Consider the following 21,348-nt stretch of genomic DNA (forward strand, 5'->3'; position numbering starts at 1 on the left):
TATTAAAAGCTATGGACCCTGTGGGAGAGAGAGTGGGTGGGAAGATTTGGGAGAATGGCATGGAAACATGTATAATATCATGTATGAAACGAGTCGCCAGTCCAGGTTCGATGCACGATACTGGATGCTTGGGGCTGGTGCACTGGGACGACCCAGAGGGATGGTATGGGGAGGGAGGAGGGAGGAGGGTTCAGGATGGGGAACACATGTATACCTGTGGCGGATTCGTTTCGATATTGGGCAAAACTAATACAATATTGTAAAGTTTAAAAATAAAATAAAATAAAAAAAAATAAAATAAAAGGAAAAGGTGGCTGGCAAAAAAAAAAAAAAAGCTATATGTTTTTATTAAGTTATATGTAGACAGTAAAAATATATATATACATATTAGCAAAAGCATTTGTTTGACTGTAAAAATGTAACTGTGAGTGTAAAAGAGTACTCTTTTGTGTAGTTATGACACTGCATTCTAAAAAGAAAATGACATCTCAGTTTATTTTACTTACACAGTAAGTTTAATTTACATAGAAATGATAGAGCATTTCAGGAGCAAGTCTTAAAAACAATTTCTGCTGAATGACTGCTATAATAATCTCCTTAAGAGAGAAATAAACATAAACCAAAACAGCAGTTGTGAAACATATATAGTACCTCTCAGCTGAAGACAAAACTCAATATTCTGCAGGAAAACTTAAGAAAACAGAAGGGGCTTTGGTTTAGATTGTTGGCTGAAGTTAAAAGCTGTCTTCTTAAAACTTAAATTTAAGCATACCAAAAGTTTATTTATTAAGGCAGGCTCAAGGCAATAAGCTCAAATTTCTGAATTCTGCCCTATCCATCACCGAGGAGAAAAGTTTTTCCAGTGCTTTTACGTGGAGGACACTGGTGAGAGACTTTTCACAGGTTCTCGCTTAACAGAACTAGAGATCTTATTGGTAATAAGAAGCATTAAACTATTTTCAGAATTTAAACACAATGTTTATATGTTTTCTGGGAACTCTAGATAATCATATGAGAACTTGAGTTTTCAGGATTATGGTGACATGTCTTCAGATTGACTATGAGGGTCATAGTCAAAACTTCTGTGACTCTCCATTGGCATTAAAGTAAAGTGAAAGTGTTAGTCGCTCTGTTGTGTCCGACTCTTTGCAACACCATGGACTGTAGCCCACCATGGTCCTCTGTCCATGGAATTCTCCAGGCAAGAATACTGGAGTGGGTTGCTGTTTCCTTCTTCAGTAGATCTTCCCTACCATGAAATTCCTTGGACATCAAACAAATCTGTCCTCTGCGCTAGAAGAAGACACAATCTCTATCTTCTAAGTCTACTTCCTAATCAGACATCTTAAAAAAGATGGTTCAGAACAAAAGCTGTCAACATCTTTGCTCAAAGATGTTCAGAAGAGATCCAAGAAAAGCTGTATTCCAGAAAAGAAAAACTTAATTTCATATATTCTTTATGCTACTGTTTAACCAAATAATTCATTTTGACTTTTATTAGACAGCCAAAATATAAATAGAACTTTCAGCTTTTCTTTATAGAAATTAAGCAGTTGTCTAGTTATCACAGTAAACAAATGTGTTCATATGTATTTTATGAAAAACAGACTATGACATCAAAAATCAGAGACATCACTTTGCTGACAAAGGTCCATATAGTCAAAACTATGGTTTTTCCAGTAGTCATATACGGATTTGAGAGTTGGACCATAAAGGAGGCTGAGTGCCGAAGAACTGATGCTTTCAAATCGTGGTTCTGGAGAAGACCTGAGAGTCCCTTGGACTGCAAGGAAATCAAACCAGTCCATCCTAAAGGAAATCAACACTGAATATTTACTGGAAGGACTATGTTGAAACTGAAGCTCCAATACTTTGGCCACCTGATGCAAAGAGCTGACCCACTGGAAAAGACCTTGATACTGGGAAAGACTGAGGGCAGGAGAATGGGGCGACACAGGATGAGATGGTTGGATGGCATCATCAACTCAATGGACATGAGTTAAGGCAGACAGTGAAGGACAGGGAAGCCTGGCGTGCTGCAGTCCATGGGGTTGCAAGGAGTTTGAGATGACTGAGCAACTGAGCAACAGCAGCACGACACCAATGGGTAAAACTCGGAACTTTAACAAAACATTCACTCGAATGACAGATGACATTTTCAAAGTTTCCACCAGGGGTAGCATTAAAGAGGCATGTCATGTTTCCCAAGGCCTAATCCTTCATCAAGTCAAAGATACGTAGTCTATAGCCAATAGCAATTTTCTTCCTATAGATAAACACTTTTTTGTAACTTTCGGTAATAACTGGTAACTGTATTTGTATATACTTAAAACGCACAATAAGATGATTTTATAATTGCCAGGAAATTTCTAAGAAAAATTGCCAAGACCAGGATAATTAACACATCCATCATCTCACATAATTAACAATGGTAACTCTGTGCTTTTTGTTTTAGATAAGCATTTCAAAGAAGACTTATTCTTCCTGGCACAGCAGAGGACTCAACCTCCTAAAAACATTAAAAAAAAAATAAAATTTAGCATCAATTTGTTCCCCTTATAATGATTCATTATAAAATATTAAGGTCATGAAAAAATTTGTGTAAAAACATAAATTTAAACTGAAATTATGTTTCTAATGCTACCACTAAAAATAAAAAAAAAATACAAAAAGCTTTTTGAACCATTTTGTAGAGAGAACACATGTACTGCTTCAACTTAAACCTTTATTCTGACTATTTAAAATTGGAATAAAAAACAAGGTTAAATCATATACACAACCATACCTCTCCCAGTGCTTCATATCTTTTCTGGTTCCATCTGTGCAAGTCTTCCCGGTAGTTAAAAACAAACGGCTCCCCAGTTTTTATGTGTCTTAACTGCCCCTCTAGAAGACAAACAAACAAGTTTATTTGTTAAAATAGTGCTATGATTCAGAGTATATTTATAATAATATGTAAAGCATAATAAATAATGTCTAATAAAAATTTAATGTCTCAGGACATTTTCATTGTTTTCATTAGATATTTTTCTTTAAATATCCATATAGTGCAAAGATATACACAGTATAAAAGAAGGACCCAAGTACTCAAAAGCTATGTCTTCCATCTTCATTTCTCTAACCCAAAGCAAATTAACAATATTTGAAGGCCTATAACATATGAAGATTTTTGCTAGCTACAGCCATGAACATGGTCCCCGTTCTTAAGCTTAGAGGTTTACCTGAGGAGTAAAAGCATAAATATTTAAAAGTGAAGCAACTTTTTACAAAGAATGAAGTCAACAATCTAAAAAACTGCTACAGGCAATTCACATAAAGTCTAAAATGAGTTTAGAAAAATGAAAGATCCCTATAGGCTAGAATAGGTTCAAAGGTTTTAGTGAAATTTCTCAACTGGCTTGAAATACAAATACGATTGCAAATGGAAATGGGAGAGGGACAGTGAACCAACGCAGGTTTAGACCGCTAGGTAGGAAGTTAGGCATCAGCAACAAGGGGTGACCTAGCTGAAAAGGAGGAAAGCTGATCTCTAAACCCCCTCTCAGACACACCCAGGGGGGGCTCACAGATTTGCTACAAAAATCACCAGAGAGACTGTTGCAACTCCAGGCCCTAGGCACACAGTGGATACAAACTAACTCCAGGGGGCTTCCTCAAGTAACCTTAGGCAGCTAGGAGCCTATTGAGGGTGCATAAATATTCTACACATACATATACATCTGATTACAACAGACTGAATTATAGGAAGACACACGCAACAGAGCCTGTTGTTATATAACTTGCAATTGTCAATCGGCCTTGAACGTATGCCTAGTTGCATTCCCTTTCTTGACTGGTGGTGGGTACAAGCCCTATTCTGCACAGGGCACAGGGCACAATCAAAAGGAGGAGACGGGAAGTATAAAAGGGGAAATCAACAGGGATCATTACGATGACTCCTTTGGGATCGGCCGGCTTCCACGTTTTGGGAGTATCTGTCTAACAAAAGATCTGCTGCTTGAGCAATCTGAATTGTGACTTGTCTGTTGTTTTAAACCCTTTAGTCTGTTCCAAATTTTTGTTTTGAGGAGACAAGAACTGAGGAAGAGAAATAAACTGACCTGATAAGACTGTCAAGACAAACTCACAAAGTTCACTGACTATACTGACAATAAATAACTTTATTAATAATTTCAATGGCTGAAGCAACCAAAAGGCACAGGCAAAGCTGGGAGTGGTTTGCAACAGCCTGGCTGGGTCTTCCCAGTCTTTTCTTCTCACTGGATAGCATGCTCTGGTCCAGCTCTGGTCCAGAACAGGTGATGTCTCTAAGTGGGGCATGTGAGTTACTGCACACATTGGTAAGCATGCTGGTTATAAACACTTCTACTTTATGTGCCAGAGAGTTGTACTGCTCATGTGGTATTTTTCAAAGAAACATGCAATTACATATCTGCAGATTATAGGTTTAACTGTAAGCAATACCAAACCAGTTAACTTGTTCAAAATACTTCATGGAGAAGGATTCTCCTCATGGCAGACCAAGCCACCTGTCTTGTTTCCCCAGAAGCATTCTCCTGGTATTCAGGAGAGAAAAACGATAACAGATCAAGTGCTTTAACAACTTCCCTCTCCTCTCCTCAGACAATGAAAATATAATTTTGAAAAAAAAAAAAAGATGGTAAATTCAAATAATGGTGAACAACCCAGTTTAACAGAAACAAAGAGAGTACTGAGACTAATTGAATACAACAACAGTGGAGAACACATGAAATCAAATAGTAGAAGCCTCAAACTTTAGCCTTTATCCTTTATCCTAGGAGTGGCAGAAGAGGTACATGGTCAAGCTAAACTGAGTTATTAGTATTTGATTTTTATCCAATGAGGGCTTGCAAGAGTGAAGAAAGACTTGAAAGGAAAGCTATGGCACCAGAGCTAAAATCCAGGAAACATTAGTACTCTAAGTAAAACTATCTCATTATTTTTATGAATCAGTTTTACTACACATACTCGGTATTTTTAATATAAGTGCTAATTCTTATTTCTAAAGTTTTTTAATACTTAACATGAGACACAGCACTAGATCACCATAACGAACACTCATTTATGGTCAGATGATGCCATATACATTATAAGGTACATCTATGTCTTTCTTTTGAGGACAGGGAAATTCCCATTTAGGATACCAATACAAATGAATTGAAGGTATCTGCAAATCTGACATTTGTGATTTTGACTACAGCAACCTTAAAGGCATGTGGCACATAGTAATGTGTAATACTGCTACAGCTAAAATTTGAAATGTATTTTCTATGGGACTATTGTGTGAAAGGGAACTGACTTACCGAGAGAGAGTTTATGTAGTTAGATGTAGATATATCTACATCTCAAAGAGAGGTTTGCTGTTTGTTTTTCTTAATTCTCTACTCATTTTGAACATAATGATTCTCACAAGTTGATAATGATTTTTATATTTTAGGAAAAATGAGCCTTGCCAAAACAGCCAGCTACTAACACTAGTATAAAAGTAAAAAGAAGATAAAGAGGCAAAGAGAGTAAGCATTCTTAACCAGAAAAGATAATCTGGATCACTTACAGTTGGATTTGCAAATAGTATTTCTCAAAGGTTTGGAAAATGTCTTTAGCAACTGTCAAAGGTCTGATTTAGGACATTTTAGAGTCTCCTAAAATCAGTTGTAAAATCTCCAGTGTATAACCAAATGCATGTTATTTTGAAAAGCTTATCCATATATTTTACCAGATTGGTGGTTGAGTCTGAGACCCAAGATAAGCTATCAATGACCTACGTGAATTAATAAACTGAAAATATTTAAGACACTTTCTGACAACAGTAAGAATCCAATAAAAATCAGCCATCATGGAAGACAAGCTTCAAACTCAAAACAGTTTGTTGCTGAGTTATATATATATGTGTGTGTGTGTGTGTGTGTGTGAGAGAGAGAGAGATACAAAAGCGTGATTTCTCACAGTACTGCACCAAAGTATATAGGGAGTAAGAGTGAGGGTATAAGGTGAAAAGCCTTCACCCTCATCTTTCAAGGCAAAGGCACTTGAGCCGGGCCATATACCAACTGCAACTGGAGAATGGCTAAACAGGCACTTTAAACACAAAGAGTATTTGAAAAGGTACAGTGATTTGAAAGAACAAGGTATCAGTTTGATGCAGGTAAAAAGAATCTCTTCCCCTTTGTTACAGTTTTCTTTTTCCTTAGAGTGAACTCTGTATCCTAATTCTTCTTTACCCAACTAAGAACTTTAAAATTCTTTAGAAAAATTTAGAAGCTTTAGTCAATGAAAGTTTCAATTCAAAGCTTTCATGAAAGTTTTTGCATTATAAACCCTGAAAAAAAGTCCCTGAAGATTCTAAGATAGGACTGCTCTCTTAGGGATTTAATACTGAAACTAGTTTCTTGGTTTCAAATCCTCACATCTTCAAAAAAGTACTCAACATTCACCGTGAATTCAACCCTGAACTGCATCGTGCTAAAAATAGGATCCATAAAAGTGGCATTCTCTCCTTGGAATGCAAGAATCCTTGCCCATACTGTAAGTCTACATTTATGTAAGACAATGTTCAGGATATTAAAAAACATACATGATAGGTGTGTGCAAGGGTGCTTACACATTCAGTGTAAGTACATGAAAGCACACATGCATTTGCAAAGGTGCAGGTGTGCCCAAGAGTGAGTATGTACATGCAAGAATGTAAAATGTAAGCAAAGACGTGTGTGTGTGAACAGATCTGATAAGAAAGTGAGAGATAAAAGTGTATTGCTTCTTTGTTTTTCATTTCCTTTAAGAAATGTTCAAGGAAGATGAAAGGCAGACTTCAATGAACACTGGTGTCTTCTATTCATAAAGCAAACACTGTTCTATGATGCATCTGCACCACCAACACATGCCCCCATCCCTGGCCTGAAAGAGGAATCTGGTCATTGTTTCAAAGGGGCAGGAGCAATGTCAGTCTCAAGTTCTTTAGAGTCTGTTAATCAAACTATAAAGAAATTTAAAAATTTCTTTTAAAAACAAAATATTACTACTCACACATACTTTGCCAAAAGATAAAGCATGCAAATTAATATCAGAAAAGAGATCAAAGTTTCTAATATGTTCTAATCCTTTCTAATATGTCTCTAATATGTTCTAATACGTTCAGTTAATATTCTAGTACACAGATACTATCCCTATAAGCTCTAACACCCATAACTGATACTGCAAAGACACATCAATCTAAGAAGGCCTCATTGGCAGGAACTGTATGGACGCTGCAAAAAACCAGAGATTCTCCGGTGGCAATATTTACAGCTTCAAGTACATCAAGTGACAGGACATCTGAACTCTTCTTGTAACTTACCGTAAAGTTCCTCTTCTGCAACCTGGCTCTGACCTGGTATTAGAAAACTGATTGTGCTTTTGCACTTTTTGTAGGTGGTATGACAAGAGTCAATGTGAATAGAATAAAATAAATCCATGTAAAATTTTTAAAAACACACACACAATGATGACAGATCACCAATTCAGTTGATGTAGTACAACAGACAGCTACAATTCAAATGCTACCAGGCCTGTAATAACATTACCCCTCAAGTATTACAGTATTATTAATCCAGTTTCATGGTTCTTTCTGCAAGAAACATTCTTGCAATCTATGGTACCTTATTCCAAGTCCCAAGCTTATTTTATTCAGAACTTAATGAAGTTTTACAATAAGGATGTTGCCTAAAAAATAATAATGGAATCAAGTATTATGTTTTAAAATAGTGTCACAGATAATTATTGCCAGTCACTTCATCTTTTAAATAACATGTGAAATAATAGCATCTTTCTACACTATTAATTGGGAGTTCCAGCTGGATACAAGGGAGTTGAACCCTCAAGACTGAAAATACCTAAGTTAAATTAAATTCATATTCATTGGTTTAAGTGACTTGACAAGTATGGGAAATTACTTGGCTCTTTTACTTGACAGAAGAATTTCATCATGAAAGGATAAGATATTATTTCTCAAAAGAAACATACAAAACTTTCTAGCTGGCAAATAAAAGTTTAGGATTGTTTATTTTCTATTAGCATTGTTAAACAAATCTTGCATATATATAGCATACACCACTTACTTTCATTAAAAGCATATTCAAATCCTTCCAGTGTATCAGGAAAATCAAGAGGTGGTTCATCTTTTTTCATTAGTTCATCCAAATCTATCCTAGATAATAAATCTAGAAAAGAAATGACATGAAATTTACTTATATTTATTTTCATAATTAATAACAAAGATGGTATCTTACATTATTTTAACTTTTTTTTTTTCTTTTTCTGTTAGGTTACTTTTTATGTATTGCCTTAAATGATAAGATTCTCATTATAATTTTTTAAGTTACCAAAATGCTTCATTGTGATGACATACAGTATCAATATAACATAAGTACTTTCAAAACTGTAATTCTCCAAACAACCACAACTCAGATGCTATGTACCACAATGATTAATTATGAACTTCTTTCCCTTCAGAATATACAGATACTAATTTGTACCTTATTAACCTCCTTCTATCATTTTTAAAATTTTCAGATATTAATATGACTTTTAAAGATCACCAAATCTTACTGCTATGAATAAGGGAGCTTAAAAACCTAAATAATAGTAATATAGCATCAGTCAGTTCAGTCACTAAGTCGTGTCTGACTCTTTGCGACCCCATGGACTGCCGCACGCCAGGCCTCCCTGTCCATCACCAACTCCCGGAGCTTACTGAAACTTATGTCCATCAAGTCAGTGACGCCATCCAACCATCTCATCCTTTGCTGTCCCCTTCTCCTCCCGCTTTCAATCTTTCCCAGCATCAGGGTCTTTTCCAGTGAGTCAGTTCTTCACATCAGGTGGCCAAAGTACTGGAATTTCAGCCAGACATCAGTCCTTCCAATGAATATTCAGGACTTATTTCCTTTAGGATGGACTGGCTGGATCTCCTTGCAGTCCAAAGGACTCTCAAGAATCTTGTCCAACACCACAGTTCAAAAGTACCCATTCTTCAGTGCTCAGCTTTCTTTATAGTCCAACTCTCACAGCCATACATGACCACTGGAAAAACCACAGCTTTGACTAGACGGACCTTTGTTGGCAAAGTAATGTCTTTGCTTTTTAATATGCTGTCTAGGTTAGTCATAGCTTTTCTTCCAAGGAGCAAGCATCTTTTAATTTCATGGCTGCAGTCACCATCTGCAGTGATTTTGGAGCCCAAATAAAGTCTCTCACTGTTTCCACTGTTTTCATTTTTCTACTTTTAGAGGGGAAATAACAATAGTAAAATGAAACACGCTAACTGGAGAAAACAGGCTGACACAAAACAGTTTCCATTCTTCACATCATTTGACTATACATAATAAAAGACTGTCAACAATATTTTGCAAATAAGCATTTTATTTCTGCATCATTTTAGATACAGATAAGCTGAAAGATAGTACAGATAGTGTCTATACTCAGTTTTCCCTATTGTTAACATTCTACCTTACCATGCTACATTTGCTACAATGAAGAAACCAAAGTTGGTACATTACTATTAACTAAGCCCAGATATTATTCACCAGTTTTTCCATTAATTTCCATTTTCTGTTCCAGGATTCCGTCCAGGTCACTACATTGCAAACAGTCATCCCGGCTCCTCAGTCTCATCTCTTTATTTTGTGAGCATTTTCTTATTTCCTGTTACTACACGGTGTTGCAGGCGTATCTTGCACTTTCCCTGCCCCAGCCTCAAATCAGTCTGTCAACAGTACTTAACAGTTTCTTATAGGTTATTACGGGATGAGGAAAAATTCTCACTATATGTCACCTTCGTGTCATATGTAAACTTGGAACAAATAAAAGATAAGCTTCAAATTTATTTATCTCTCAGAAGATTTTCTTTTTTAAGTTTAGATTTTGAGATTTTTTTTCTCATTCAAACTCAAGTTCCTGAAGACAGAAAAAACTTCCAGGACACCTAGTATAGCAAACCAGCAACTCCCCACCCCCGACCCCGGCCTCTGTTTAAAACAAAAGAGTCTCAGAAGTAACACTTTATTTCTGTCTCTCACTTACAGAGATATAATAAATCCATCTGTACAGATCATAAAAATATGCCAGAGGAAAAAATAGTTTGTCTACCTCCAGTCTCTAGTCTCTCTCTGTGGGACACAAAGATAAGATACCAAAAAACTTGTAAAAAAAAAAAAAAAAAGTCATTGTTTAAAACTCTTCAAATTACTGCATCAGATAAACCTCAACTTACACAAAAATATACCATCTTCAACATACAAGCAAGTTTATTAAAAAAAAAATCTGCAAATTATCTAGTAAAATAAAAAATGTCACAAAGTATGCATACTGGGGCAAATTCGTACATGCTGACAAATTTCTGATTCATTAGTAAGGTTCTGAACAATGTGTAAATCTTTGCAAAATTGATTAAAGTATTTTTTTTAATCAAAAATTGGCTTGAAGACTCTCACTTTTCTCCTTCCAATGAATTGAATTCCTTTACTTCACCGTCATCTTCCACAGTTCAAAACTTAGAATCCTCTTAATCAGATACACACAAAACCATCCAAAATATAAGCATCTGTACTATGTCTAATATTCATTTTCTATCAGCTCAGATCATAAAATGCCATGTAACATCTATATATCATTTTAAAGACTTCATATACTATACCTCATTTGACCATCATAGCCCTATAAAGCAGTAGCACATGTTATCTTCACTGTCTTTGAGACAAGGAAATAAGCCCAGAGACGTAAAATGGCTTGCCCAAAATTATACCTTAATAGTACTGTGGGATTAAAAAAATAAACTTATTCTCCAATATCTAAGTCAGTACTCTATCAAAATCCCTATACTTTTATTCTATGTCCTGTATAAGCTCTAATATAGTCTAACCTCTCTCTTCATTACCTTATAAAAAGAATAAACTCTTCTGAATACAGAAATATGCTTTTGCATTGACCAAAAAGTTCCTTTGAATGATAAAATGAATAACTAAACTAAAACATGCATTTCTCAAACTTCTCCTCTGTCCATTAGAGAACTAGATGTAGATATTTTTAATTTCATTGGCATTGAGTATGTGTACTCAGTCGCTCAGTCACATCGAAATCTTTGCAACCCCATGGACTGTAGCCCGCCAGGCTCCTCTGTCCACGGGATTCTCCAGGCAAGAATACTGGGGTGGGTTGCCATGCCCTTCTCCAGGGGTCTTCCTGACCCAGGGATCAAACCCAGGTCTCCCGCATTGCAGGTGGATTCTTAACCATCTGAGCCACCAGGGAAGCCCAAGAATACTGGAGTGCATAGCCTATTCCTTCTCCAGGGGATCTTCCCATCCCAGGAATCAAACCGGGGTCTCCTGCATTGCAGGCGGATTCTTTACCAGCTGAGCTACCAGGGAAGCCGACTGAATAGACTCAGAGAGAAACTGTCAGAAATTATTTTTCTGTTTTGTAAAAGGAAAACAAAGCTATATACCTGCATTTTGCAGAAATTGGGTTCCAAAGGCAGTAGATTAGGTAAAAATAAGTATAGTAGAACATTTCCATGCAAAATCCCTTCAATCTCCTATAAAATACAGTACAACTGAATCCTTATAACCTAAATATACAACAGATGTAACCACTGTTTTTTCTAAAACACATGTCTGGTCATTAAAGCCATTTAGCAACTAGAATTCTAAACTTCAACTAAATATATGAAGTCACTGGATAAAAATACCACTTTATACCCCCAAAGAACTGAAAACAAAGATTCATATATTTGTACACCCCTATTCACTGCAGTATTACTCACAACAGCCAAAAGGTGGAAGCAACCAAAGTTTCCATAGACAAATGAATAGGGTGATGGTTAATTTTATGTGTCAACTTGACTGGGTGCCCAGATATTTGGTTAAATATTATTCTGAGCATGTTTATGAAGGTATTTCTGGATGAGATTAACATTTGAAACTGCAGACTGAGTCAAGCAGGTTGCCCCCTACCTCCAATACAGATGAACTCATCCAATTCACTGAAGGCCTGAGTAGAACAAAAATGGTGAGTAAGACAGAATTCCTACTCTCTGTATGACTGTCTTCAAGCTAGGACATCAGTCTTCTCCTGCCTTCACAGCACAGGTTCAGGATTTTGTCACAAAGCCTTAGTATCCACTGCAGGTAACTAGTCTCCTTTTGAGAAATACCTCTTGGCCTGCTACTGGGCCTGAGTGGAGATTGAACACTTAACCACAGGCTGCCAGCTTACCATGAGACCTTAGCAGCATCATGAACTAGGTGGTAACTGACACACCAAGTATTAAAGTTGGGTGTGTACAATAGCACTCCATCATCAAATAGGGAGTGGTGTGTATGAGGTTAGGACTGAGCAGGCCCTGAAGACAAAAATAAGTAACATGCAGGAGTAGCCCATATGCCTATGGTCTCCACTCCTGCGACACCGCCTTCTATTCATCAGCATGCACCTAAAGCCTCACCAGCTGGCAGAAGAAGAGAAAACTCGAGTCTGGATCAGCGATGGTTCTGCATGATACTCAGTCGCCACCTAAAAGTGGACAGTGGAAGCATCAGAGGCCCCTTTGGGGACATCCCTAAATAACAGTGGTGAAGGGAAATCTTCCCAGTGGACAGAACTGAGAGCAGGGCACCTGGTTGTTCCATTTCTCTGGAAAGAGGTATGACCACATGAGTGACTATAAAATGATTCATGGGCATGTGGTCAATTGTTTGGCTGGATGGTCAGGGACTTGGAAGGAACACGATCAGAAAATTGGTGACAAGGAAACGTGGAAAAGAGGTATGTGGACAGACCTCTCTGAATGACCAACAGAAGGTGAAAATATTAGCATCCCAAGTGAATACTCACTAAAAGGTAAGCTCAACAGAGGACTATTTTAAAAATCAAGTGCACAGGATGATCCTTTCTGTGGACACCAGTCGGCCTTACCCTGGTCAAATCTGTCATCACCCAATGAGCTCAAGAATAAAGTGGCCATTGTGGCAGGGTTGGAGGTCATGTGTGGGCTCAAAATATGAACCTGCACCCACCAAAGCCAACCTGGCTACCGTCACAGCTGGGTGTCCAATATCCCAGCAGCAGAGACCACCATGGCAGTCCTCAACATGGCACCATGTCCTGGGGGTGATGAGCCAAGTAATTGGAAGCAGGTTAATTACACTGGATCAATTCCATCATGAAAGTGGCAGAATTTTGTTCTTACTGGATTAGATACTTTCTCTGGATACAGATTGGCCTTCCCTGCACTCAAGGCTTCTGACACATATAACTATCTGTGGACTTGCAGGATGCTTTATCCACCATCCTGGTATTCCACACAGCATTGTTTCTGATCAAGAAACTCACATCACAGCAAAAGAAGTGCAGCAGTGGGCCCATGCTCATGGAACTCACTTTTCTTACTGTGTCCTCACCATCTTGAAGTGGCTAATTTGACAGAATGGTGGACTGCCTTCTGAAGATTCAGTTACAGGGCCAGCTGGATGACAGAATCTTGCAGGGTTGGACCAAGATTCTCCAGAAGGCAGTATATACTCAGAACCAGTGTCCAACATATAGTGCTATTTCTCCCAAAGCCAGAACTCATAGGTCTAGAAATTAAGGGGTGAAAACGGGAGTGCCACCACTCACTATTACCTAGTGAATAAGGAAAGAACGTCCGTTCTAATTACTCTTATTTAACATAGCATTGGAAGTCTTAGCCAGGGCAAAAAAGCAAGATGAGAAATGAAGAAATAAAACTGCCCAATAAGCAAATAACATGATGGTCTACATAGAAAACTCCAATTTGTCTATCAATAAAACCTCTGAAAAAAATAAGCAACTTCAAAAAGTCACAGACTATATCAGCACACAAAATTTGACTGTATTTCCATAAACAATCAGTAAACGTGTGACAATTGAAATTAAAAACACAATACCATTTATAATCACTCTAAAATTATAATACAAATCTAATAACATATGTAAAAGACTTAATTATATAATGAAAATTGAAAAGTGTCAATGAAGGAAATCTAAGATCTAAATAAATGACAGATACTCCATGTTCATGGATTGGAAACGTCAATTCTGGTAAAGATGTAAATTCTCCTCACGTTCACCTATAGGCTTGAATGCAATCTCTATTAAAATGCAAGTAAATTATTTACTGTGTAATGTCACCCTGCTTATTTAACTTATATGCAGAGTACATCATGAGATATGCTGGACTGGATGAAGCCCAAGCTAGAATCAAGATTGCCGGGAGAAATATCAATAACCTAAGATATGCAGATAACACCACATTTATGGCAGAAAGTCCACGGGTCGTGAAGAGTCCGACACGACTGAGCGACTTCACTTTCACGCATTGGAGAAGGAAATGGCAGCCCACTCCAGTGTTCTTGCCTGGAGAATCCCAGGGACGGGGGAGCCTGGTGGGCTGCCGTCTATGGGGTCACACAGAGTTGGACACAACTGAAGTGACTTAGCAGCATGGCAGAAAGCCAAGAAGAACTAAAGAGCCTCTTGATGACAGTGAGAGAGGAGAGTGAAAAAGTTGGCTTAAAACACAACACTCAGAAAACTAAGATCATGGTATCTGGTCCCATCACTTCGTGGCAAATAGATGGGGAAACAATGAAAACAGTGCCACACTTTATTCTTTGGGGCTTCAAAATCACTGCAGATGTTGACTGCAGCCATGGAATTAAGACGCCTGCTCCTTGGAAGAAAAATTATGATCACCCTAGACAACATAATAAAAAGCAGAGATATTACTTTGCCAACAAAGGTCCGTCTATTCAAAAGTATGGTTTTTCCAGCAGTCATGTATGGATGTGAGAGTTGGACTATAAAGAAAGCTGAGTGCTGAAGAATTGATGCTTTTGAACTGTGGTGTTGGAGAAGACTCTTGAGAGTCCCTTGGACTGCAAGGAGATCCAACCAGTCCATCCTAAAGGAGATCAGTCCTGGGTGTTCATTGGAAGGACTGATGTTGAAGCTGAAACTCCAATACTTTGGCCACCTGATGTGAAGAGTTGACTCATTTGAAAAGACCCTGATGCTGGGAAAGACTGAAGGCAGGAGAAGGGGACAACAGAGGATGAGATGATTGGATGGCATCACCGACTTGATGGACATGAGTCTGAGCAAGCTCTGGGAGTTGGTGATGGACAGGGAGGCCTGGTGTGCTGCAGTCCATGGGGTCGCAGAGAGTCAGACACGACTGAGCAACTGAACTGAAATTATTTTTTTTTACAGTCATAGACAATTTTACTCTTAATATTTATATGGAAAGGCAAAAGACCTAGAAAAGTCAAATAATAAGAATGAATTTGGGAGTATCATTCTAGCCAAACTTAAGACTTACTATTTAAGTTCAGTAATCAAGAGTATGTATTGGAGAAGAGACAGACACAGATACATGGAACTAAATAAGAGAACCTCAAAAGATGAAGAAGTAATTCAATAGTGCAAAGATTTTTTTTTTCCCCACAAATAGTGCTGGTAAAATTGGACATCAATAGGCAAAAAATACAAACCTTGACCTAAGGCTCATCTCTTAAATAAAAATTAAAACAAAACACATCATTAGTTTAAATGTAAAATCTAAAACTATAAAACTCTTAGAGGAAACATAAAGAAGATCTTCATAAAGCAGGGCTAAGCAAAGAGTACTTAGACCTAATACCAAAAGCGTAGCTCATAAAAGAAAAAAACTGATAAATAGGACTGTTTGAGGGATAAATTTTATGTATTCTGTCAGTTTGCTCTAAGAGACACTTTATTTAACATTTGCCATTTTATCTTCTAATATTTGCAATTTGACTACTTCATTCATCATTACAAGCTCATGTGCTAAGCATTTATATTCCTATTGTACCAGTGAAGAAAATGATTCAGAAAAGATAAGCAACTTGTTTCATGGTAAGTAGGAAAACCTCAGTTTGAATTCAGAAAGTTCTATATTTATAACCTTATTACTATATTTAGACTACCCATATGCTTTTAACATCACTGTACAACCTCTAAAATCCAGAAAACCAATCTGATTTCTTATATACTGCTTGTGGAAGTTTAAATTGGAACCACAACTTGAGACATCAGATTTTCACATTATCAGGTAAGGTTGAAGGTAGACAAAACCTTTCCAAGTGGAAACCCAGCAAATCTATTTGGATGAAAACACACATATTCCCTCATTCCTTATCCTCTTCTGTAAATTAACTATTATTCTGAGTGTGTTGGTCTATCTCAGCAGCGTACATACATGCAGTAAAACCTTTCATAGCGTTGTCTATTGTTTAGTCACTAAGTCATGCCTGACTCTTCTGCAACCCTATGGACTGTAGCCCACCAGAATCCTCTGTCCATGGGATTCTCTAGGCAAGAACACTGGAGTGGGTTGCCATTTCCTTCTCCAGGGGATCTTCCCAACCTAAGGATTGAACACTCATCTCCTGCGTCTTCTGCACTGGCAGGCAGAATCTTTACCACTGCGCCACCTAGGAAGCCCATTATTGATTATTGATGACCTTGATATACACTGGATAAAGGTCCTTTGTCAGATATGTGCTGTGCTTAGTCACTTCAGCCGTGTCCGACTCTCTGTGACCCCGTGGACCATGGCCAGCCAGGCTCCTCTGTCCATGGGGTTCTCCAGGCAAGAATACTGGAGTGGGTTGCTATTTCCTTCTCCAGTGATCAAAGTATGAAGTGAGTGAAGTCGCTCAGTCCTGTCCGACTCTTTGCGACCCCATGGACTGCAGCCTACCAGGCTCCTCCATCCATGAGATTCTCCAGGCAAGAGTACTGGAGTGGGGTGCCATTTCCTTCTCAAGATATTTGAATTGCAAATATTTGTTCCCATCTAGAGCATATCTCTCCTTTTTCTTAAAACAGTTCATGTGTGTATGGTCAGCTGCTATGTTGCCTCCGACTCTGTGAATTGCTTTCTTCCTATTCTCTAACTAAAGTTTTCCAATATGACTTTCATTCAATTCACTGAATTCAATTACATTCATTAATTGAATTCATTCACATTTCCTTCAATTCACTGAAACAGCTCTTTGTGAAGACCATCAATAACCTCCACACTGTTAAATATAAAAGTAAACTCTCAGTCCTCATCTAGCCTGGTTTATGTGTGTGCTTGGCCACTCAGTCATGTCCAACTCTTTGCAACCCCATGGACTGTAGCCCACCAGGCTTCTCTGTCCATGGGGATTCTCCAGGGAAGAATACTGGAGTTGGTTGTCTTCCCAACCCAGGAATCGAAGCCAGGTCTCCCACATTGCAGGCAGATTCTTTACTGTCTGAGCCACCAGCGAAGCCTGGTTTATAATCATAATTCAATTAATTAAACCCATTTTCTTCAGTTGGTGTTCAGGATCTTTCTCTCGCTCCTAGCCTGCAGCCTGTCTTATCAGAAATCATTTTAAGTGTCTACTGCTAGTTCTTCCTCATTTTCCTGACCCTAAGATTGAGATGACCCACACTTCAGTCTTCAGACTTTTTCTGGTTACACTGCAATCTCTGATGATCTCAATTAGGTCCATAACTTTAAATATTACCTCTCTGCTAATAATTCCCAAAGCTTTAATCTCCAGCCCAAATACTTTCCCAAACTCCACACTCAAACTTCTCCAGCCTGATATTTAAGTGGCATCTCAGTTTACTATTTAATATGTCTAAAACCTGCTTTCCTCACACTTTTCTTAATCTAACAAATGGCACCCAAATTCCCAAAGAAAGTCTAAAGCAGATTCCTTCTTACAGAGAGCTTCTCATAAAATATTCTTAGTGCAATGCCACAAAGACAGAATATAGGATTACACAGATCATTACTCTAACCCAGTATGACATTTCAAACAACAAAAATACGGTAAAGGACACTAGGCTTGATTCAAGAGATCTCTGGTATTAGTTTTACCATTAAATACATGACCTTGAATAAGAAAAGCATTAAGAATTCTTACAGCTGTAAAATCACATGATTTTATGATTTATTTACCTAGTACATACTATATCTCAGACATTGAGGTGGTCACTGTGACGGACATAAATAATTATAGATTACAGATATTCTTATTTTAGAATGGAAATGAATGTAAGGTCACCTAAATATTCCTGCACCTTCATTAGGCACAATGAAAATATCCTGAAAAAGCAAATTAAGTATGTACCTTTGAGTGCTGTTGTCTTTTCTTTTTCATCTGGACCTCCCTGCTGGATTTGTGCCATGCTTATCCAAATTGGCAACAAAATTAAAGAGCTCAAGGAAATAGACATCAATCTTCAGAAGACAGTCTAGAATGAATGAAAGCAATAAATTAAGCTCTACTCAGTCCTACCTACTCCATGAGAAGGTCCTAGATCCTCCCAGTTGGGATTAATCTCTCTATCCTGATTTCCCACTGCACTTTGTTGATGTCTCTACCACAGTACTTATCATAGCCTGCCTTGCATTACCGTTATTTATGTATTTGTCTAGGTCAGCTAACAGATTACAAGCCCCAGGATAAAGGTATCAACTCTTTGTCATCTTGATGTCTCCCATATCACCAAACACAATACCTTATATACACATATGCTTAATGCTGCTGAACTGAACTTAGCTAAACTGACTAATTAGGTATAGTTCCCCAATACCTAATTAAAAAAAAATACTTCCAGGTAGTTTCAAAACCTGAAATTTCTTTTAAAATAAACTGCAAGCATATGTCACGTACCAGGTCAGAATATTTTCTTTCTGGGACATGCAGACGGGCAGAAGGAAAAACATACATAATACTACCCATTAGTGTATAATTCAAAATGCAAATTTAAGGGGAAAAAAAACAGCCCTTAAAAAAAAAAAAAAAAACTGTCAAACTCAATGTCTGAAAGTCACAGTCTATAAATGGCACCCCAACAATTATAATATAAAGTTAAAATTTATTAAAATCTAATTCTGCTCTGCTTTGGCCAAAGGGAAAACATTTGAACTACAGTCAGTTTCTCCCAGGGTGCCAACAAACAAGGGGAAAAAAACACGATTCCTAAAATTTAACAGAAAAAAAATGCAACACATACAATGGGAAAAAATTAAATTAATATAGTCAATCCATAAGTATTAATGAGATTACATAAAAGCTGAGGTAAGTAAGACAATAGTCCTCTGAATGATTTACTTACTACCTAAAGAGTAAACTTCAGTTTCTACTCAAGAGGTATACTGTACGATTATCTTTAAAAACTCAGGCATTTGTATAATTAACAGAGTAGAACAGAAAATACTTAAAAATAATAATGCTTAATAGTTTTAAACTAAGAATGTTCCCAGGGTCATAAATCAACGCGGCCCTTAGCTCAGCTCTGACTGTGGGTGGCGAAATAGAAGGGGAAGTTCTCTCTGGCTCTACCACGAGCTAGCCACGTGCTCTTGGCAAATTATCTAACTTCTCCATGCCTCGTCTTCCACACATGTACAATGGAAATGATAACCACGCCTCCCTTGTGTTGCTACAGTGAGGTTTAATGTAAAACACTTAGTATAGTGCCTGATGGGTAATTAAGGGTTCAACATACCTTGGTTTGTTTTTTTAAAATACTATAAATGTATCCTAGCTTCCCCACTTAATAACAGCTCCGTGGCTAGGGACAAGCCACTTAATATTCAAAAATCTTCAGATTTCTCATTTGTAAAATGTAAGTTATATTGTAGTGGTTGAGAATTAATATTATAGAAGGTGTATATAGCTGACTGTTGCTATTACTAGTGGACTTTATCGCTTCTCAGGAATGTGAAGTTTCCTAACCTAGGAATAACTAGAATATGAGACTGTCTTTGACTGGGAAAGCACTTTCACTTAGCATGGAAGTAGTTGCTATTTTTCTTCTGTGAATAGGTAACTCAAAACTCTGTAAATTATACATAGATGAAATATGCCTATCTTCCTTCAAGAACCAGTTTTGCCCGTCTGATGAGCCATGTGCAAGGCACGAGGGTGCAATGGAGAGTAAAGCGTGCACGGCCTGGGTGGGGCTTATACTCTAGTGACCAGCTCAAACTGCCACAAATTAAATACATGAGACTCAGACTGATCATTACAACACATAAGAAAAAGCAATATTTGTAAGGGCTATAAGGCTACGTTCGGGAATTAGTTTCATCTGTCAAGTCCCACAAGTTTAGGTACAAGTTTCCCCAGCAACTCCTTAATGTCTACCATCCTGTAGCAGAAAGTAAACAGAAATGTTCACCGTGAGACAGTCCACACAGTGCTCCTTGCTAACAATTCCAAGACCAAATTAACTATTCACAGGAGACTTCTCGCACTTTTTCACTCTATCCCCTCTGTCAATTCAGTATTCTTGTAAATATGAACTTTTGGTTTTCACTGGCCTCAAACTGTCTAATTTCTAAACAGAACAACTTATATGATTATTTCATTGTGACTGTTTCACTGAAAGAGAAAGTATAAAATATTTTTGATGTCAGACTCATTTTCAAAATTCGCATTTTAAATTATGGGGATCTCATGTATAACATGGTGACTACAGTTATCAACACTGTGTTGTATACTTGAAAGTTGCTAAGAGGGTAGGTCTTAAAAAAATAGACAACTATGTGAGGTTAGAGATGTATTAACTAACCTTATTATCGTATCATTTTGCAAAAGATACATAAATCAAATCATCACATTATATGCCTTAAATGCACATAATGTGATGTCAATTATATCTCAGTAAAACTTGAAAAAAAAAAAAAAAAAAGCTGTAACTGCTCTTTAGTGTTTAATAACAAGTTCCCCCTTCAGACTTTGATCTCCATGAGGACAGGTATCTCATCCGTCCCTAAAACAAGGTTGGATGTATTTGGAGCCCAATGGATATCTGTCAAATTCCCAAATAAATGAGTAAGAGATAGAGGGGCAAAAATATATTTCACATTTTAAAGAATTGTTTTCAAGGCTCCCAAGATCAAATATCAATTAATAATCATTATGCTTCTGTTATACAAGACAATCCAAAGATACACGCTGCAATTTACTGAAGTGACAGTATTTAAGTTCGGAGACTACTAATTACTCTCTTTGACCCTAAACCTTATAACAGCAGATATGAAGCAGATAAGTATGAAGCAAATTGCCTCCTGCTTTCTTATTCACTGTTAGATTTTTACCTTCTCAAGTTATTTTCCTTGGCAGTGGCACAGCTGGTGAAACTAAATCAGGAACATTATAAATTCTCAATTTATTTTTCCTAATAAAAATTCAGAGTTATAACCTGCATGACCACAGATAAACACTACTACAAATACAGCCAGCAAGCTGTTTGATA

The 21,348-nt window shown here is 37.3% G+C and overlaps 1 protein-coding gene across 22 annotated transcripts in view; it reads right to left on the reverse strand.

The window, feature by feature from the left end:
• The window catches only part of ARB2A (ARB2 cotranscriptional regulator A), a 419,837-nt gene that overhangs the window by 363,420 nt on the left and 35,069 nt on the right, over positions 1-21,348 (reverse strand). For 14 of the 22 annotated variants that reach the window (XM_086413091.1, XM_086413082.1, XM_086413083.1 and 11 more), the window contains 3 exons: positions 18,210-18,333; positions 8,115-8,216; positions 2,786-2,886 (listed from right to left, as the gene is read on the reverse strand). In XM_086413091.1, coding sequence (XP_086269217.1) covers positions 2,786-2,886; positions 8,115-8,216; positions 18,210-18,315 — 309 coding nt within the window. In that variant the 5' untranslated portion in view covers positions 18,316-18,333. The remainder of the gene's footprint in view (positions 1-2,785; positions 2,887-8,114; positions 8,217-18,209; positions 18,334-21,348) is intronic. The other 8 variants (XM_086413098.1, XM_086413086.1, XM_086413095.1 and 5 more) reach the window with 1 other exon arrangement.

The sequence above is a fragment of the Bos grunniens genome, chromosome 7 (assembly GCF_055505025.1).
Source record: "Bos grunniens cultivar Pamir isolate PY7600 chromosome 7, Bosgru_T2T1.0, whole genome shotgun sequence".
Taxonomy (NCBI): domain Eukaryota; kingdom Metazoa; phylum Chordata; class Mammalia; order Artiodactyla; family Bovidae; genus Bos; species Bos grunniens.